Source organism: Schistosoma mansoni, chromosome W, assembly GCF_000237925.1.
Source record: "Schistosoma mansoni strain Puerto Rico chromosome W, complete genome".
NCBI classification, from domain to species: Eukaryota; Metazoa; Platyhelminthes; class Trematoda; order Strigeidida; family Schistosomatidae; genus Schistosoma; species Schistosoma mansoni.
Window position 1 is genome coordinate 5600256 of NC_031502.1, and position 16164 is coordinate 5616419.

Below are 16164 nucleotides of genomic sequence, written 5' to 3' on the forward strand. Positions count from 1 at the left end.
AGAAGCTGTGACCATTGGAGTTCAATCGGGTCTGTTGTGAGATAGTAACTCACTGAAGACAATGGTGGACGGTGGCGCAAAGTTGTGAATTCGTTGAAGTTAGACATTAACACCGCTGGATGCCAACCAGCTTAGTGGTCTACGGGTTAAGCATCCGCGCACAAGACCGAAAGTCCTGCGTTCAAATCCCGCAGCGAGATCGTGGATTCTCGCTGCTGAGGAGTCCCATACTAGGACGAAGCGGCTGGTTAGTGCTTCCAGGTTCTCCATGGTGGTCTAGCTTTAAATGACTCATAAACTCGACCACTAAATTACTCAGATTATCAAAAACTGCGATAATATAATCCACTTCAATATTTCTGACAAGTGAGTGATATTATAAGCAAATAAAAACATCATTACGTAATTATCAATAGTTACGAATAACTTTTAATCTAACTACTTGTCATCAACAGATCTTTTAATATAACATGCACAAATATTATTAATTAATTGGTTTTGTAGACTTGAACTCTGACCTTATATTTGTAGATTATGAGTATTGTTAACTGATGAATAAAAACTACTCATTGACCGGAACACCTTCAATTAAAAGCTTTGAATTTTTCATTGGAATTCGTATCCCCAAATCTGAATGTGTTCATTTATAATATGTAACAATGAAGTGATATTCGTAAAATTGCAAACGGTAGTTAATTTATTGAGCATAATCTTTCGATTAATTGTAGCAGATTATTTCAAAGTTCATAATAACCTTCTTCTCTTATTGTGTCCAACAGACTGTATAATATTTAATAAAGAGAATTTTACAGGTTTGTAAATTATCCTGAATTCAAATAGTTTCGATGATCTAACTGTAACAGCCGAGAAACTTTTTATATGAAATAAAAGTGTTTTTTTTGCTTTAAAAGACAATTTGAGGTTTGACAATGAGTTACATAGGTAGTTTCTAACATTTCATAAATGTTCATTATTTTTCGAAGAAATTTAGAAATTAGTTCTTATTTCCTCAGAAAAGTTATATAATGTAATGTATCTTTAACTTTTTTAAATAACGATTTTACACAAAAGCATTCATGAGTAGTTAAGTTGTTCACTAGTGTGACTTAGGATTCAATGTGGTTTAACTTTCTAACACACATGATTCTGGTAAATGGTTCCCATTAGAAATTCACTAAGAAACTATTACCCTAAATAACTGGACCAAACTTCATCTTTCATCTATTCAAGAGATATCTTTCGCAAGTTGTATGTTAAATTTCTTTTAGACACGTTCATACAGTCTTAGAGTTTATATTGTGAAAGCCAAATTTGTCTCAGTATACTTCTGATAATCTATTCCCTAAATATGCTAATTGGTTATTCGATGCTTGAACTATTTTGATCTGGCTAGCAAACAAATCAATCTACATCAAACAAAATAATCGCATGATAAACAGAAGACCTGTAAAATTTTTAATTGAATGTAAAACAACACAGATACTATATATTTAACTTAAATGAACTATTTTAACTCAAAAATAATATACTTCTTTAAATTTGCTTAAAAAAATTTTTGTGATTGAGATTTTTTTTAAAAGCGTCTCTCTGATACACATATATACGTGCTTCATATCTTGTTGTTCTGTATAAAGCGAATGATTTCAGTAGTATCAAAAAAAAACCAACCTCAAAATACCGTTTGAAGTAATTAATAGTAATCGATCTACTGAGTCTTATTATTTTGTTCATAAAGATCAAACCGATATATACATATATGCAATCAGTCAATAAGATTTCATTAGACTGCTTATTTTCTAAACCATTTTACAATCAAATCATTAGATTATTCAAATAATTCGAGACCTATGTAGTGTTCTTTTCAGTATCATGTAACATACATATACATGGTAATTTTCTTTGTATTATTACTCCTTCAGAATCAATATATGATGAACTTTCGTACATAAAAAATTTAATAATTAATAATAAGGTAAATATTGATGAATTATTGATCCGCCGAATTTTTAAATTTGAAAATAGAAACTGGAAATATGATAACTTCAATTGATTCGGTATAACTAGAATTAATTAATTTATTATTAATCTATTAAATGATCTACTTAAATTGAATTAATATCTAAACTTATGTCGTTCAAATAGTATCATCAACAATAAAATAATATTAGCTGAAATTCTAAAGTTAAAAACATATAATTTTCCAACAAATAACGAAAACAAAAATGACAAATTCGATTGATTATTGTTGTGATTTAGGAGAAAGTAAAAATTTAGACTATTCAACTATAAGATATTTAGGTTGAAATGAATTAACAGAAAACATGTAAATAGATAAATGTCTGAAACAGCACAATAAATCTGTAAATGGTGCGTGTTCAAATAAAGATTAATTAACTATCTTCATGCTGATGAATCTGATATCAATATAACTGATATTGTCAAAAATAAATAAGAGTAATGACAATTACAAATTTTCACCACAATGATCAATGATCTTTAGAAAATGTATATTTACCATACAAAATCCATGATGAATTTGTAAAATTAAGAACATGTGATGTTGTTAAATTCCATGAAAATATGTATACAAACATGAAATTATGCTTATATTATGGAGAAAATTTCATCTCGACTATTATGACAGAAGTGACCACAATCAGTTACTAGTGGAGGTAAGGACATCAATTTAACTGCTATGCTAAGTTATATCATTCAACATTTATAAGTAATCATTATAACAACTTATTGTTTAAAGGAGAAAAACAATTTTTTCAGTGATTCATCAAAAATATGTCCAAAGTAAAAAGAAATGAATATCGTGAGAATAAATCCAATTGAGAAATCATGTACTAGTAATAGTGATAAAAAAATATTGCAGGTTACAATTTAAAATAAAAAGATAACGTTGATACAGAATGGTGATGGTTAGAATCTTATGGAAATTATTAACTATCTCAAGATTGTAGATTTATCTTCTTAACTTATCTTCTTATCAAATAAGAAATCTGTGTCCAAAGTATATTTCCTACTGCCTGGCAACATTTAACACTGCTAAAACATATTTGATTTGCCTCAAAAAAAATTGTCTATAAGAAATAAAAGAGCCCGCTCGTCACTTGTGTGCTTTTATCATTCAGTTTCAATAAAAGCTTAATTGCATCTAAAACGAAAGCTGCTGGAGGTAAACCGTCTTAAGACTTCTAAAATCAATGTTTCAAAAATCTCATCAATATTTGTTAGAAAACTATTGCAATATCTCGTCGTATAAGTGAATCGGGCATTCGAATACACTATAAACTTTCAGTACAGACTGTGCCAATGTGAAGTTTGGCTTTTGAGGCCCATCTCCTTTAAGGCATTGGTTAAAAGATAATTAACAAAAAGCTCAATCTAGTCAAAAATTGTATCAGGACATAATATGAATTTTATGAAAAAGAACGGCTAGAAGGTACAAAAGCTATGCATCAAAATACAAGTTATACAAATGCTGATACTCAGGTTCATTTGGTTTATTATTATAATAAAAAGATAAACCATCTGTGAGAAAAAAGTATATAACTTACAAAATCAAAGACACTTTATTTATTTTAGAGTATTCTGGTGAAACAAAACATCTACTGATTGGAAGGACGAGGAGTATAGACAGACAACCGACTTTCAGTGAATGAGTTTCAAGTTATAAAACGTATAATTCTTATTGCGATGTCCATCAGAATAATCCTCGTTAATTACATATTTTTTAATACCAGAATAATCTCCACAAGGTTATTGAGTTATGTTGTTTTATTTTCATATATACATAAGTATTTTCACTGATCCAAGCTATTGCAAGTAGTATAACATTACAGTACTTTAAAATTCCAATGGTTTTAGGACGTTCTGTAGTTCAGTAAACTAATTTGCTCCATTTTTAACAGCCTACACTAAGATTTATTTTATGTGGATCAGATGAGTTTAAAAGGATTTTTTGGCAGACACAGCTGTTATTATATCATCTGACAGTTTAAGCCTAACCTTTGCATATAAAAACAACATGTCCAGTCACCCATTCTCCCATGATCTTAACCTCTATTTACATAATCCATAAATTTTTATTTTATTATTTTTACTCTTTTCTAATTATTTCGAAATTATTAATTAGCATTTATTACAACATTTAATTAATTAATTCAAGATAGCTATCGCCATCAGGATCCAAGCCTTACCAAAATCTACTCAGAGAAGAAAATACTGTCGAAGACATTTAAAAATCGAATAAAGAAGCACTGACATCGACGTGTCGGGAGGTTCTGGGCCCCGAAAAGCATTATCATGAAGAATGGGTCTCTATCGAAATCCTCGTCAAGATTCAAGAAAGGAAGAATGAGAAGACAGCAATTAACAACAGATGAACAAGAACAGTCAAAGTCAAGCACAAGCTGAATATAAAGAAACAAACAAGCAAGTGAAAAAGAGCATTAGAGCTGACAAGCAGAAATACGTCGAAGACCTAGCAACAACAGGGGAAAATGCTGCAAGAGAAGGAAATATGAAACAACTACGTGATACTACGAAGAAGCTAGCAGATGAATATGGTAAACCAGAGTGATTAGTCAAAGTCAAAAAAGGTAATCCAATCACTGAGATTTAAGAACAGATGAGTAGAACACTTCTAGGAACTCTTGGATAAGCCAGCTCCATGAATCTACCGGACATCGAAGCAGCACACGCAGACCTTCCTATAGATGTCACTCCAACGATCGAAGAAATCATCATATCCATCAGAAAAGTGGAGAGTGGGGAAGCAGCAGGACCTGACTATACCAGATGAAGAAATGAAGTCAGACAATTAAGTACCTGCAAACATGCACCACATTCTATTCAGAAAGATTTGGAAGGAAGCACAACTGCCACTGACAAACTTGGAAGAAGGATACCTCATCAAAATGCCGAAGAAAGGAAATCTGAGCAAATGTGACAACAAAAGAGGCATCACAGTAAGGTCAGTACCAGGAAGGGTTTTCAACAGTGTTGCTGAACCGGATGGAAGACTCAGTATAAACCCAGCTTCGACATCAACAGGCCGGATTCCGTAAAGATCGGTTGTGTACAGACCAAATCGCGACACTAAGAATCATCGTTGGACAATCAATTGAATGGAATCAGTCACTATACATCAACTTACTTGACTATGAGAAAGCATTTGACAGTGTGGATAGGAAAACCTTATGGAACCTTCTTCGACACTATAGTGTACCTGAGGAGATCGCCATTATCACCCGGAATTCATACAATGGACTACACTGCAAAGTCGTGCATGAGAGACAGCTGACAGATGCATTCCAAGTGAGGACTACAGACAGACAAGGCTGATTACTCTCTCCCTTCTTATTTCATCTGATAGTCGACTGGATTATGAAGACCTCTATACCTCAGGGAAGGCACCGAATACAATGGACAGCTTGGATGCAGCTATATGATTTGGTCTTTGCAGATGGACTAGCTCTTCTATCCCATGCACATCAACAAATGTAGATGAAAACAACTAGTGTAGCAGCAGCCTCTGCATCAGTAGCCTCAACATATACGGGGGAAAACCAGGATCCTCAAATACAACACGGAGAACACCAACCCAATCCGCAGGTGTAGACATTCAATGTAGCAGCAGTAGGTTTAAACATATATAAGGGAAAAAGCAAGGTCCTAAAAAGCAACACAGAGCATCAACCAAATTACATTTGATGGAGCTCTGGACGAGTTGGAAACGTTCATGTTCCTGGACAGCATCATTGGTAAACAAGAGGAATATGATGTAGATGTGAAGACAAGGACTGGCAAAGCAAGAGCAGAATTCCTACAGTTCAAGAACATATGTAACTCGAAACAACTTTCAGCCAACTTCAAAGTCAGAATCTTCAATATGAACGTCAGGATAGTTCTATTGTATGGAACTGAAACTTGGAAAAATACTACAACCATCATCAAAATGGTACAATTATTTGCAAACAATTGTCTAAGCAAGATACTCAATGTCTGTTGACCAGATACCATCAGAAACAATCTATCGTACGAGAGAACAAACGAGGTTCCAGCTGAAGAGGAAATTGAAAAAAGACGATGGAAGTGGATAGAACATACACTGCGGAAACCATCAAACTGCATCGAGAAGCAAGTGCCAACTTGGAATTCTAAAGGGAAACGAAAAAGCGGAAGACTAGAGAACACACTAAACAGGAAATTGGCAGCAGGCATCAAAAGGGTGAGTAGCAACGGGAAACAACCGGAAAGGATTGCTCAAGGTAGAGTTCAATAGAGAATGCTGGTATGCAGTCTGTGCTCCTCCACGAGGGGTATTAGGCGTAAGTTAGTAAGTAAGTACAAGTCCTAATTATTCTGTCCTTAATAGCTACCAAGCAGACAATTATTATCACTTCACAACCTTTTCACCAGCCGATTATTACATAACTTCCCTTTAATACCTGTTTCTTGGCAGTATACCACTTTAAGTTCTTTAAACATTTGACATTATTCTATATTACTACAGAATACTGTTTTAGCAAATAAAACTAACTATATTGTACAGCTTAAGTAAATGAAATCGTCGAAAGGAAAATTTTATTAGCTGAATTGTCTTCTTTGTTCTTCAATGACACAATAGGTCTCTTTTTTTATTGTCAAATGTTGTTTCCAGTTAATAAATCATCATGCTTTTCTTTCAAAAGTTGGTTAACATTTTAATGTTTACAAGAGGTCACTGTCTATTTCATAGGCAACCCAGAATCATTTTTAACTGACAAGAAAAAAACGAAATAATATTAACTATTCCATTTATTTTTGTGGTGGAAATTGAGGAACAGTTTATCTGTCTACATCACGCAGTCACATAAAGTCAAATATTACTGCAATGGTTCCATATATTATTTCGAACCAGGAAGGCGAAATCAGTCAGTCATAATCACTGCAAAGTCTGGAGCGAATATTCATCAACCTAAGTTGCCACACAGTGTCAGAACAACGAGAAAAATGGGAGACAGGATTTAAAGGTGGATGTGAAGAAATAATGGAACTAAAAATCTAAAGAAGGATAAAGAGGGGATGTACCTGAACAATTGTAAACGATTCCAATTCATGCAACCCAATGTCTTCAACCACTACTGGTAATGATTAACACGTGAACTTCAACTAGATATTTTGTACTATCAACATGGCCAAGACCAATAGTTTTTGACTCCAAAGACTGATGAAATGTACTTTTTTGGTCTCTATGAGCATTCTTTCAACTTCACCGTACACCAATAAACACCTCATGCTGAGATAGGGGTGGTTCGGCATACGTAATGCATGTTTTAACCACCTCAATCGATAAAGATATACAACCTAACCAATTGACTTCCCAACTCTATCAAATACTGAGTTTAACATCAACATTTATCGATACGCGAGAGATGTGTTCGAAGACACCTACGATCAAAACTATATGTCCTACCCATGACTTTTACTTTCATAAACTATATTTCACAGCTATAAAGTCACACAGAGAGGACTTATATATATATATATATATATATATATATGCGATTCTAGTACAATAATAATCACCAGGTGATTTTGTACTTTCTTAACAAATGCACTTATATTTTTAATTGTTCATATGACGATAACACTAATTTCAAGTGAAACTAAGTCAATTTTTCATTCTTCAATATTAGTATACCCGGTTGGTTGGAAGAAAGTTAGGGGCGGCCAAACCAAAACGTGGCGTCAGTGCTGGAAGTCATTAACTTCTAGTATGAGCCATGTTGGTAGATGCAGAGTACTTGGTTGGGGTCCGCGCTATTATCGTAACCAATGGTTGGAGACTCTGGGTGACATGGCTCAGAGTCGATCACAATCGTGTGGGCGTATACACTCTCTGTCTTCCCCTAAACTGTGAGATTAAGATTACTTTAGACCTTTCTTTCTACGAACTAATTTTCTTTTCCTGTATTATATCCCTATACACAATCTTTCTTTTATATATTACTACCATTGAAGTAACTACTTCTATTAATTTGGTATTCAATTTGTTGTGCTAATGAGGCATGGCTACTTGGACCGATGCATATATGTGCCTGGTCCTACGTTGTAGCTGATTGACTGAGTATACCCGGTTGTGATATTTTTTTCTGACTGATCATCTTTCTCTATGAGTCTACAACTTTATATTTGATAAATGGCATATGTCACAGTTTTTTCAACGACGAAAATTTTTTATTAATGTCATACGTTTTATTCATGTGTCATATGTGAAATATATAGTAAAATTTTCAAGGAGAAACATTTCACACATTAGCTATATACCATGTTTCAAAAGTTTAAATGACACCTAATTTAAAGAAATATGTCTGTGAAAAAATAATTTTTTTTTAAAAATCAATCTCAACTCAGAAAAACCTTCCAGTTTATTATCGCTTTTTTTCAATTTTTAGCATTTGTTATTATTTATCAAAATTACTCTGAGAATTTAAATCTATGTTTGTATTCAGTACTCAAGTGTTTAATTAGTGATCATTTGAATACAATTAATTAATTAATGTATGAAGATAAAATGAACTAAGTATTTAACACTCAACTAAATAAAATGTCATATTTAATTTCTAACTAGATATTAATCTGATCATCTCTCTACGTACAACTGACTTAGTAATAAGAAAATAAACATTTTTATCAAACATAGGGCCATAAATAAAATAGCGAAACGGCAATATTAGTTAACAACTCAAAGTGTATGTGCCTCAACAACACGAAAGAACTAATTTATAGCCAACGAACTGACCGTATAAAATGTAAGCAGTGCAAATCATGGGTGTTCCCTTTAAGTAGTCCTAATGACCACAAATCTCACAAGTGTTTTAGAAGTTTAGTTAAAATTCATTTTACTTAAAGTGCTTATTATTTTGAACTATTAACTACTATTATCAATCATTAAATGACGAATTCACGTTCATTTTACTGAATTGACTTCTTTGTTAAATAAAGATAACTTGTGTAAATTCTGTAATTCGGTGTGTCTATGTATCATTTGATGTTGATAAACTAAACATCTATGTACAAAAGCGAATACATATGCACATTTCAAGACCGGATTCAAAACCACTTTTAGAAGCATGAATCTACATGGCTAAAATGCATTCCACCGTTCTAACTCTAACCCTAAATACTAACCTCAATTCCTACCTCTAAATTCTATTTTCTAACCGTAACACTTAGTCCTAAGTTTACATACAACTTATATATATATACATATATATATACATATACATATACATATACATATATATATACATATATATATATACTTATATATATATATACAACTTATATATATATATATATATATATATATCATCTGTTGTACCCATCATACCGTACAAAACTCACCTCTTTTACAAACTTACCGAAAAGGGAGAAATGGTCGATTATCATTTAAAGTTAAATGTTTATACGCTTCTTCTGGTGTACGTCCCAAATATATGATCTAGTAAATTATGTACAAATATATATATACATATATCTTTTTTCAAATTTCAATGTGTACCTGAAAACTTCCGATGAGAAACGCAGCATTCGCTCGTTTACGAGAATCATGTGATGTAAAGTGTGCAATTTTCTTTTCGTTTAAACTACCAGACTGATATAAAGGAAAAATATAGGAATAATGTAAGCTTTTCAATAATTGTTACCTTGAGCTTTTTGTTTAGTTTACTACAGTATTTGTATAGTTGACCAAGACTCAGTGGACCGAAATCTGCATAAAAACTGATAAAAATGGATAGTAATAATAATAATAATGATAATAACAATAACAATAATAGTGATAATAGTAATATGATTAGCTTAAACTACAACATACTTTTCATAACATAATTCTTCATCAATGGAAAAGAAATGAATGGAGGAATTACTTCTTGGTGGAGTTTTGCAAGATAGGAAATAAAGACGATCTAAAAGGAACAGAAACAGAAACATAACAGAAAATAATTTTTTGAAGATGATGTAGACTAAACATTAGATTATTAATTCTAACTGATGATGTGACAACTTAAAGCGATACGGAAACTTTTGTTGGTATCAGAGAAAATACAGGATACCTTTGAAATATGGGCCTTTTGATTCATTATAACATTGTCAGAACTTTTATCTGGACGACTTTAAAAATAACGTAAATCCAAACTATTGGTTCTGTTGAGAAATAAAAACTTTAGCTTACTCGTATTTCTTTTAAGGCTGATTGAAATGGTAAGCAAAGAAGCTAAAGAAAAATCAGAACTTTAGAATCCTATAAATAGAATTATTTGGTAAAACTTTGTTCGTTTAACATTTTTTAATAAAATAAAAAAGTATAGGCTGTCAACCTAAACTTTGTCTGTGTTGGATTCAATAACTAGGGGTATAAACAATCTAACTTGTTTGACGAATTGCATCATTTTTGATAACCTGATCATCGTCAAGATTTGGGCAAGGACACAGAAGGCTTGATTATCGTTTGTTAACCCAAGTCGTATATGAAAATTACAAGATTTTAGTATCATCAAGTTCACAAAGACATGATTTGGCTGCGGAGTGTTTATTGTCTTTCTCCAGAATTTCATCACATCCTATTTCATGCTGATATGAGCTTCTTAGCTATTCCACGAATCTTGGATCAGTTTGTTCTTTCGATTTTATTTGTGGTTTGCTGCCTTCATGTTTTTCATTGTCACCAGTTATGAAATAGCAAAGATATCCGATATATTTTCCGTACACAGTAAGCAACTCACTGCTTATCCAACAGCCCAGATTGTCCGCTAACCACTCTTAAACATCAACACATATTACACGATCAAAGAAAATGGAACTTTGGTCATTGACCATCAAAATGTCGACACCATTTAAGTATGTAGAAAGAAAAATAAAGAGATATGCCAGCTGAAAACTGAATAACGTATAAAAGTGCGAAAACACGTCCAGAATTTGAAGCAGTAAAACACTTGCATCATTTTGCTTCAGTAAAAAAAATGTAATGTACATACGCATATTTCTGAGTTTGAGTTTTCCATCCTCGAAGTTTAGAATCTTTATTTACATATAGAGATACATAAGATTGTGTTTATCATTAGACCTCCTTTGAGACAAGTAATTTAAGAAAATGATATAGTTAAATAACACCCTATGTGAAGTCTTCAAAGACAGGCATTAGTAGTTAAGATATTTCGTTAATATGACCGAACTATGTATGACACTTTTAATCTAACAGACCCTGACTAACGTAGGAGTTTATAATAGCGTTTCATTATTCTGTTAAAAAATTTAGCACAAACAAAATTTCGAAACAAAATGCAATGCTTTTATCGCTACAATCAAATAATCACCATCCACAATGTTGATCAAATTTAAAATTTGATGATTGTATGATCACCTACCATGACGTGAACCAAAAGTCCATTAATAACAGTTTCATGTTCTTAACATTTCTATGCACGAGACAACAGGAAAGATTACTCGTATAAACCTAATCGTTTATGAAGGAAATATTATTTCAAAATAATCGAAAGTAATCCATAATTTTTTAATCAGACACATTTTAATGAATTGCTAAATGGTGCTTAAAATCATATATTAGTAAAAAGGTATACTCCTGTGGGGGTATATATGTGCTGGAGATTGAAACAGAGAGCTCGTTCCCACAATCTTTAAATTTGAATATTAAACAAATGCCAAACGATAATAGTTTATCCCTTACTGGATATAATCGCACACAAAAGTATTTTAAGTGCACTGAGTTGTATTGTTTTTCGCACTTAATAACATTAGTTTTACTGTGTTCATTAAATAAAAGTACTTTACTTAAAGTTTGTTGTGTATTCACAGTGGCGTTTACTAGGCCATTTATTCAATGCTTTTGCTAGTTGCTTTCGTATTCATAACAATTTCCACACATAAGCAAAGATGAATAGTGGCTAGCAGTAGGATCGAGGACGCGCGCTTCATCCTAGTTGAGATCCTTCAGCTGGATTTCCCTGAATCTCAGACTTCATGCCCACTCTGGGACTCGAACCCAGTACCGTTCGCTTCAAACGCCAACGCGTTATACACTTAGCTACTGAGCCCTGATAGCCACCTGCTTGTGCAGTGGGGTGAAGTTTAAGTCCACGTGATATTGTTGACTTGAATCTTCCCATTGCTAAGCAACACTCAGACACAAACCAGAAAATCTGGACTACTAGGTATTTATTTTGCAGTTACACACGAGTATTGACTTATTGTTTTACATGACCTTTACTTTGTGCTGACAGTATTTATGAAAATGTAACACTGCTGAGGGCTTGTCTGCTTCGATCCAAATACCTTATAATATCAAATTCTCAATTCGTTAAATCTTAATTGAGAAAAAAAATCACTCATTATGAATTAAAAATATAATAATCTAGATAGTTTAGAATAACATATGGGAAAATCACAAACATGCAACTTTCAGCACATTTCTTAAAAACTAATGAAAGAAATGACCGAGAATTTTTGAGGTAAACTGTCAAGTTCATACGGTGTGCTAATATTCCAGAGGTCTGTCTTGCAAAAGAAAAATGGAACAGAAAGTGAACCTAAAACCCAGTGTTTATGGATAGAGAGACGAAACTGCTAGGCTATAGCTTCATACGAGAAACACTGAGCAAACGCCAGAGTACTTACATATTTGAAACTTATGTCAGTCAATTTCCCAAAACCCGTTCCACTGTGTATGAGACATAACTAAGAACTTTCTTTTCAATTAGGAAACGTCAAAAAAAGTTAAAAAGATTCCGTAGCACTGTAAATCACCCTTTATCCAAAGTAAGTAGTCAAAAGACTTATGGGATAAACCATGGTACATTTCATCTACCGAAAGATGAAAATAATGCATTATCCGATTCGCTAATTTATTAGATAAATATTTACTTAGTGGTTAAGCCATTCGACTTTCGACCATAGGTTTAAACTCCGATAAACCTACTTTAGCCAGCGTAACTGGGCCGTACTATTAGCCAACACAGACTGTGGCCTGCATCCAAGTATCTCGTGAGTTAATTAAAATAAAAAGACGATAGAATGCACAAACTAAAGCAATAGAATTAGAGAAGTATCAGAGTAGAAGAATTTTTTGCTGAAATGATTAGTGTTAACTTAATTAACACACATAACACTAATTTACATCCCAATTTATACTGTCAATTGATATTCTGAAATAGTCACAACATAAAAACACTATGGTTGTCTAAACAACCACTGCACGACAGCTACAAATAGAGGCTCGGAGTCAAAGCTTTGAAGTAGGGTTTACCTAAATTAAAGGTAGATTTTATAAAACGTCTGAAAGAAATTGTAGAATTTCTCAACTACAACTATAAACAATAATAAATTTATTCTTGACATCACGTATTCAAAGACCTGTCAAAATGTAAGGTTATTCATGGCATTTTTGATACTTCAAATCTATCCTAAAAGGTGTTATTTATTGTCATAAGATTGATAATATTAAACTCTCTATAAGACAATTTTTTAGGATCAGAAAACAAGTATTCTTTATTTATAATTAGCTTGAAAGTTATTTGTCTGTGCATTTTACTAATCTAAGTAAATTTCACATATTTATTAATTTTTTTCACAAATTATGCTTGATGTAATGATGTAGCTAGAACTGGACTGTACAAAATGACAGTCTTTGGCACAAAATAGAGAAGGAAAATTATGTAATAATGTCAATATTAAAAGTATCGAACAACACATCTGATACTAGAAGGCAATAACGGTTACGTCCCCGCCAAGAGAATAATAGTGTTTGTGAATAACACAGCGGGATAAATTCGGCCTTTAACTTCAAGGTATGTTTAACAACCCGAGACAAAACGCTTTCGATATATGGATAGGTAAATATGATGCTCTTCAAGAATCCGAAATGAAAAACTCTCGGTGTATCGGTAATTTTCGAAATACTTCAGAGGAAATCTTATTGGTCGACCACACATTAATGCCTTGTTCTAATACGGACAAGCATGCGGTTACCTAATTTACAATTACCACCCTCAACACTTCATCAGAAAAGTTGCATCCCAACTTTTGTAATCATGAAATGTTTTCTTTGGATCGTCGGCTCTACAAATTAACGTTGAGCACTGCTAAAAATCCTGTCACAAAAATTCAAACTGAAAGAATTTATTACACTTATGCAGCTGTTGCAGTGTGAACATGCAGGACAAGACACAATTATCTTCTACATATTTATATGACTGAATACATATATGGCAATGGCCCACGAAAATAGGACAACTTCGAAGTATATCAAGCTGGTAAATTCGAATTATAAAGCATACATGTATATTCACTGACGATGAAATCGTTTTGATGCTTAACAAAAGATTGAAGGCTATTCTGAGGAATGTTGGTAGACGCAGAGTACTTGGTTGGGGTCCGCGCTATTATCGTAACCAATGGTTGGAGACTCTGGGTGACATGGCTCAGAGTCGATCACAATCGTGTGGGCGTATACACTCTCTGTCTTCCCCTAAACTGTGAGATTAAGATTACTTTAGACCTTTCTTTCTACGAACTAATTTTCTTTTCCTGTATTATATCCCTATACACAATCTTTCTTTTATATATTACTACCATTGAAGTAACTACTTCTATTAATTTGGTATTCAACTTGTTGTGCTAATGAGGTATGGCAACTTGGACGGATACATATATGTGCCTGGTCCCACGTTGTAGCTGACTGATTGGTTCCGGGATCACATAGTTACTTAGGTACTTTCATATCCAATTACAAGTTTAAGTGAGCCCACAACCACATTAAAATTAATAGATAACCTTTCTGAATTGCTGGCTAGTTACAGTGACCAGTGTCCCCCAATGTCTTCGCATTAAAACACTGAAAAAGAATAATTCTATAAAGGAATAATATAAGTACAAATTTAAACTTGTTTATACACTCCATTTGTTAAAAAAACGAGGTGTAAAGACGATTTAAGACTCGACAAAAGATAAGTTCCCCCTTAGGGACTGTATACCGGTCGTTGATATTTACTGATGTTCAGTCTAAGAGGTACAGGCAATTGTAGAATGTACTAAACCATTGGTCTTAGGGTATATGCTCGGCATTATTGGTGATCGCATCACATCCACGAATTAATTTAGCAAAAAACTTTGCTTCGAAACGGATCGCTGTTCGGAAAAGTACGAATATAACTTATGGTTAAATAAACACAGAAACAACGACGAAATCAGACAAGTATATTAACCCAATTATCACTATCATGGGGAAATTTTGGGCAACTTTGGGTAAATTTTTGGATTTTCCTCAAACTCGCAAGAAATACGATAGTCCTTCCCAAAGTTTTGGAACATTTTATGGGAAAACCTCAAAGGGTTATAAGATTCGGTGGAAATATTGGGCAAAACCCAAATAACACCAAATTATTTTGAGGGTTTACCCAAAACTGTGGGGATTTTTCCCCAGAACTAAGGAAATCTCAGGGTTTTTGAACCATTTCTCCAAAAGTTTCTATAGCTGATTCTCCCAAATTTTACTTAAATCAAACAAAATTTTCCCCATAAAAAAGGAGATCGAGAACATACTTACTGTACGAAAATAATCCAACAATATGCATTAAACAGGCGGAACCACCCACAAAATCCATTATAAGTGTACGATTTCCAGTTTGATAGGCCTCTTATAGACTTACCTCTAATTATACATGACGCAACCGATAATAATCGTTCATTATCGATTTCATTTTTATCATACGGCTTTAGGACCATTGAATTGCGATATTACCGGATCAAGAAGTATCTACGTATGTAACAGCCTCTAAATGATATAAATGAAAACAGTCCTAATCCCCAAAGGACGATATAAGCCCTTAGAAAGGAATTGAAGCATATGTTGAAGCCTTTTTAGAAAAGTGCTAACGAACGACCTTGAATGGTCGACAAAAATCTATCCAAAAAAACTTTGTGGTGTATCACGCAGCCATTTTTCAATCTTATGAATGCCTTCATTTGACTAAAAAGCCTGAAAATTAGGTGTTCTATGTATTTTTGGATCTCTAAATGAAAAAGAAGACTTGAAACATGCTTATACAACCCTAGGAGTGACCTTACTAGTCACATCAGATATCGTGGGACCCGAAT

General features: G+C 33.1%; 1 protein-coding gene and 1 non-coding gene across 2 annotated transcripts in view; both read right to left on the minus strand.

Annotated features, from left to right (window-relative positions):
• The window catches only part of Smp_171590 (putative dual specificity protein phosphatase cdc14), a gene marked incomplete at both ends in the record, with an annotated part of 55857 nt that extends 40065 nt beyond the window's left edge, over positions 1 to 15792 (minus strand). Inside the window, 5 exons of the mRNA XM_018800004.1 lie at positions 9417 to 9496; positions 9557 to 9649; positions 9702 to 9777; positions 9872 to 9962; positions 15717 to 15792. Coding sequence (XP_018653861.1) covers positions 9417 to 9496; positions 9557 to 9649; positions 9702 to 9777; positions 9872 to 9962; positions 15717 to 15792 — 416 coding nt within the window. The remainder of the gene's footprint in view (positions 1 to 9416; positions 9497 to 9556; positions 9650 to 9701; positions 9778 to 9871; positions 9963 to 15716) is intronic.
• Smp_tRNA_00738_Pseudo_TTG.1.1 lies at positions 12035 to 12105 on the minus strand. Its single transcript has one exon. It is a non-coding gene (tRNA).
• Positions 15793 to 16164: the final 372 nt, after the last annotated feature.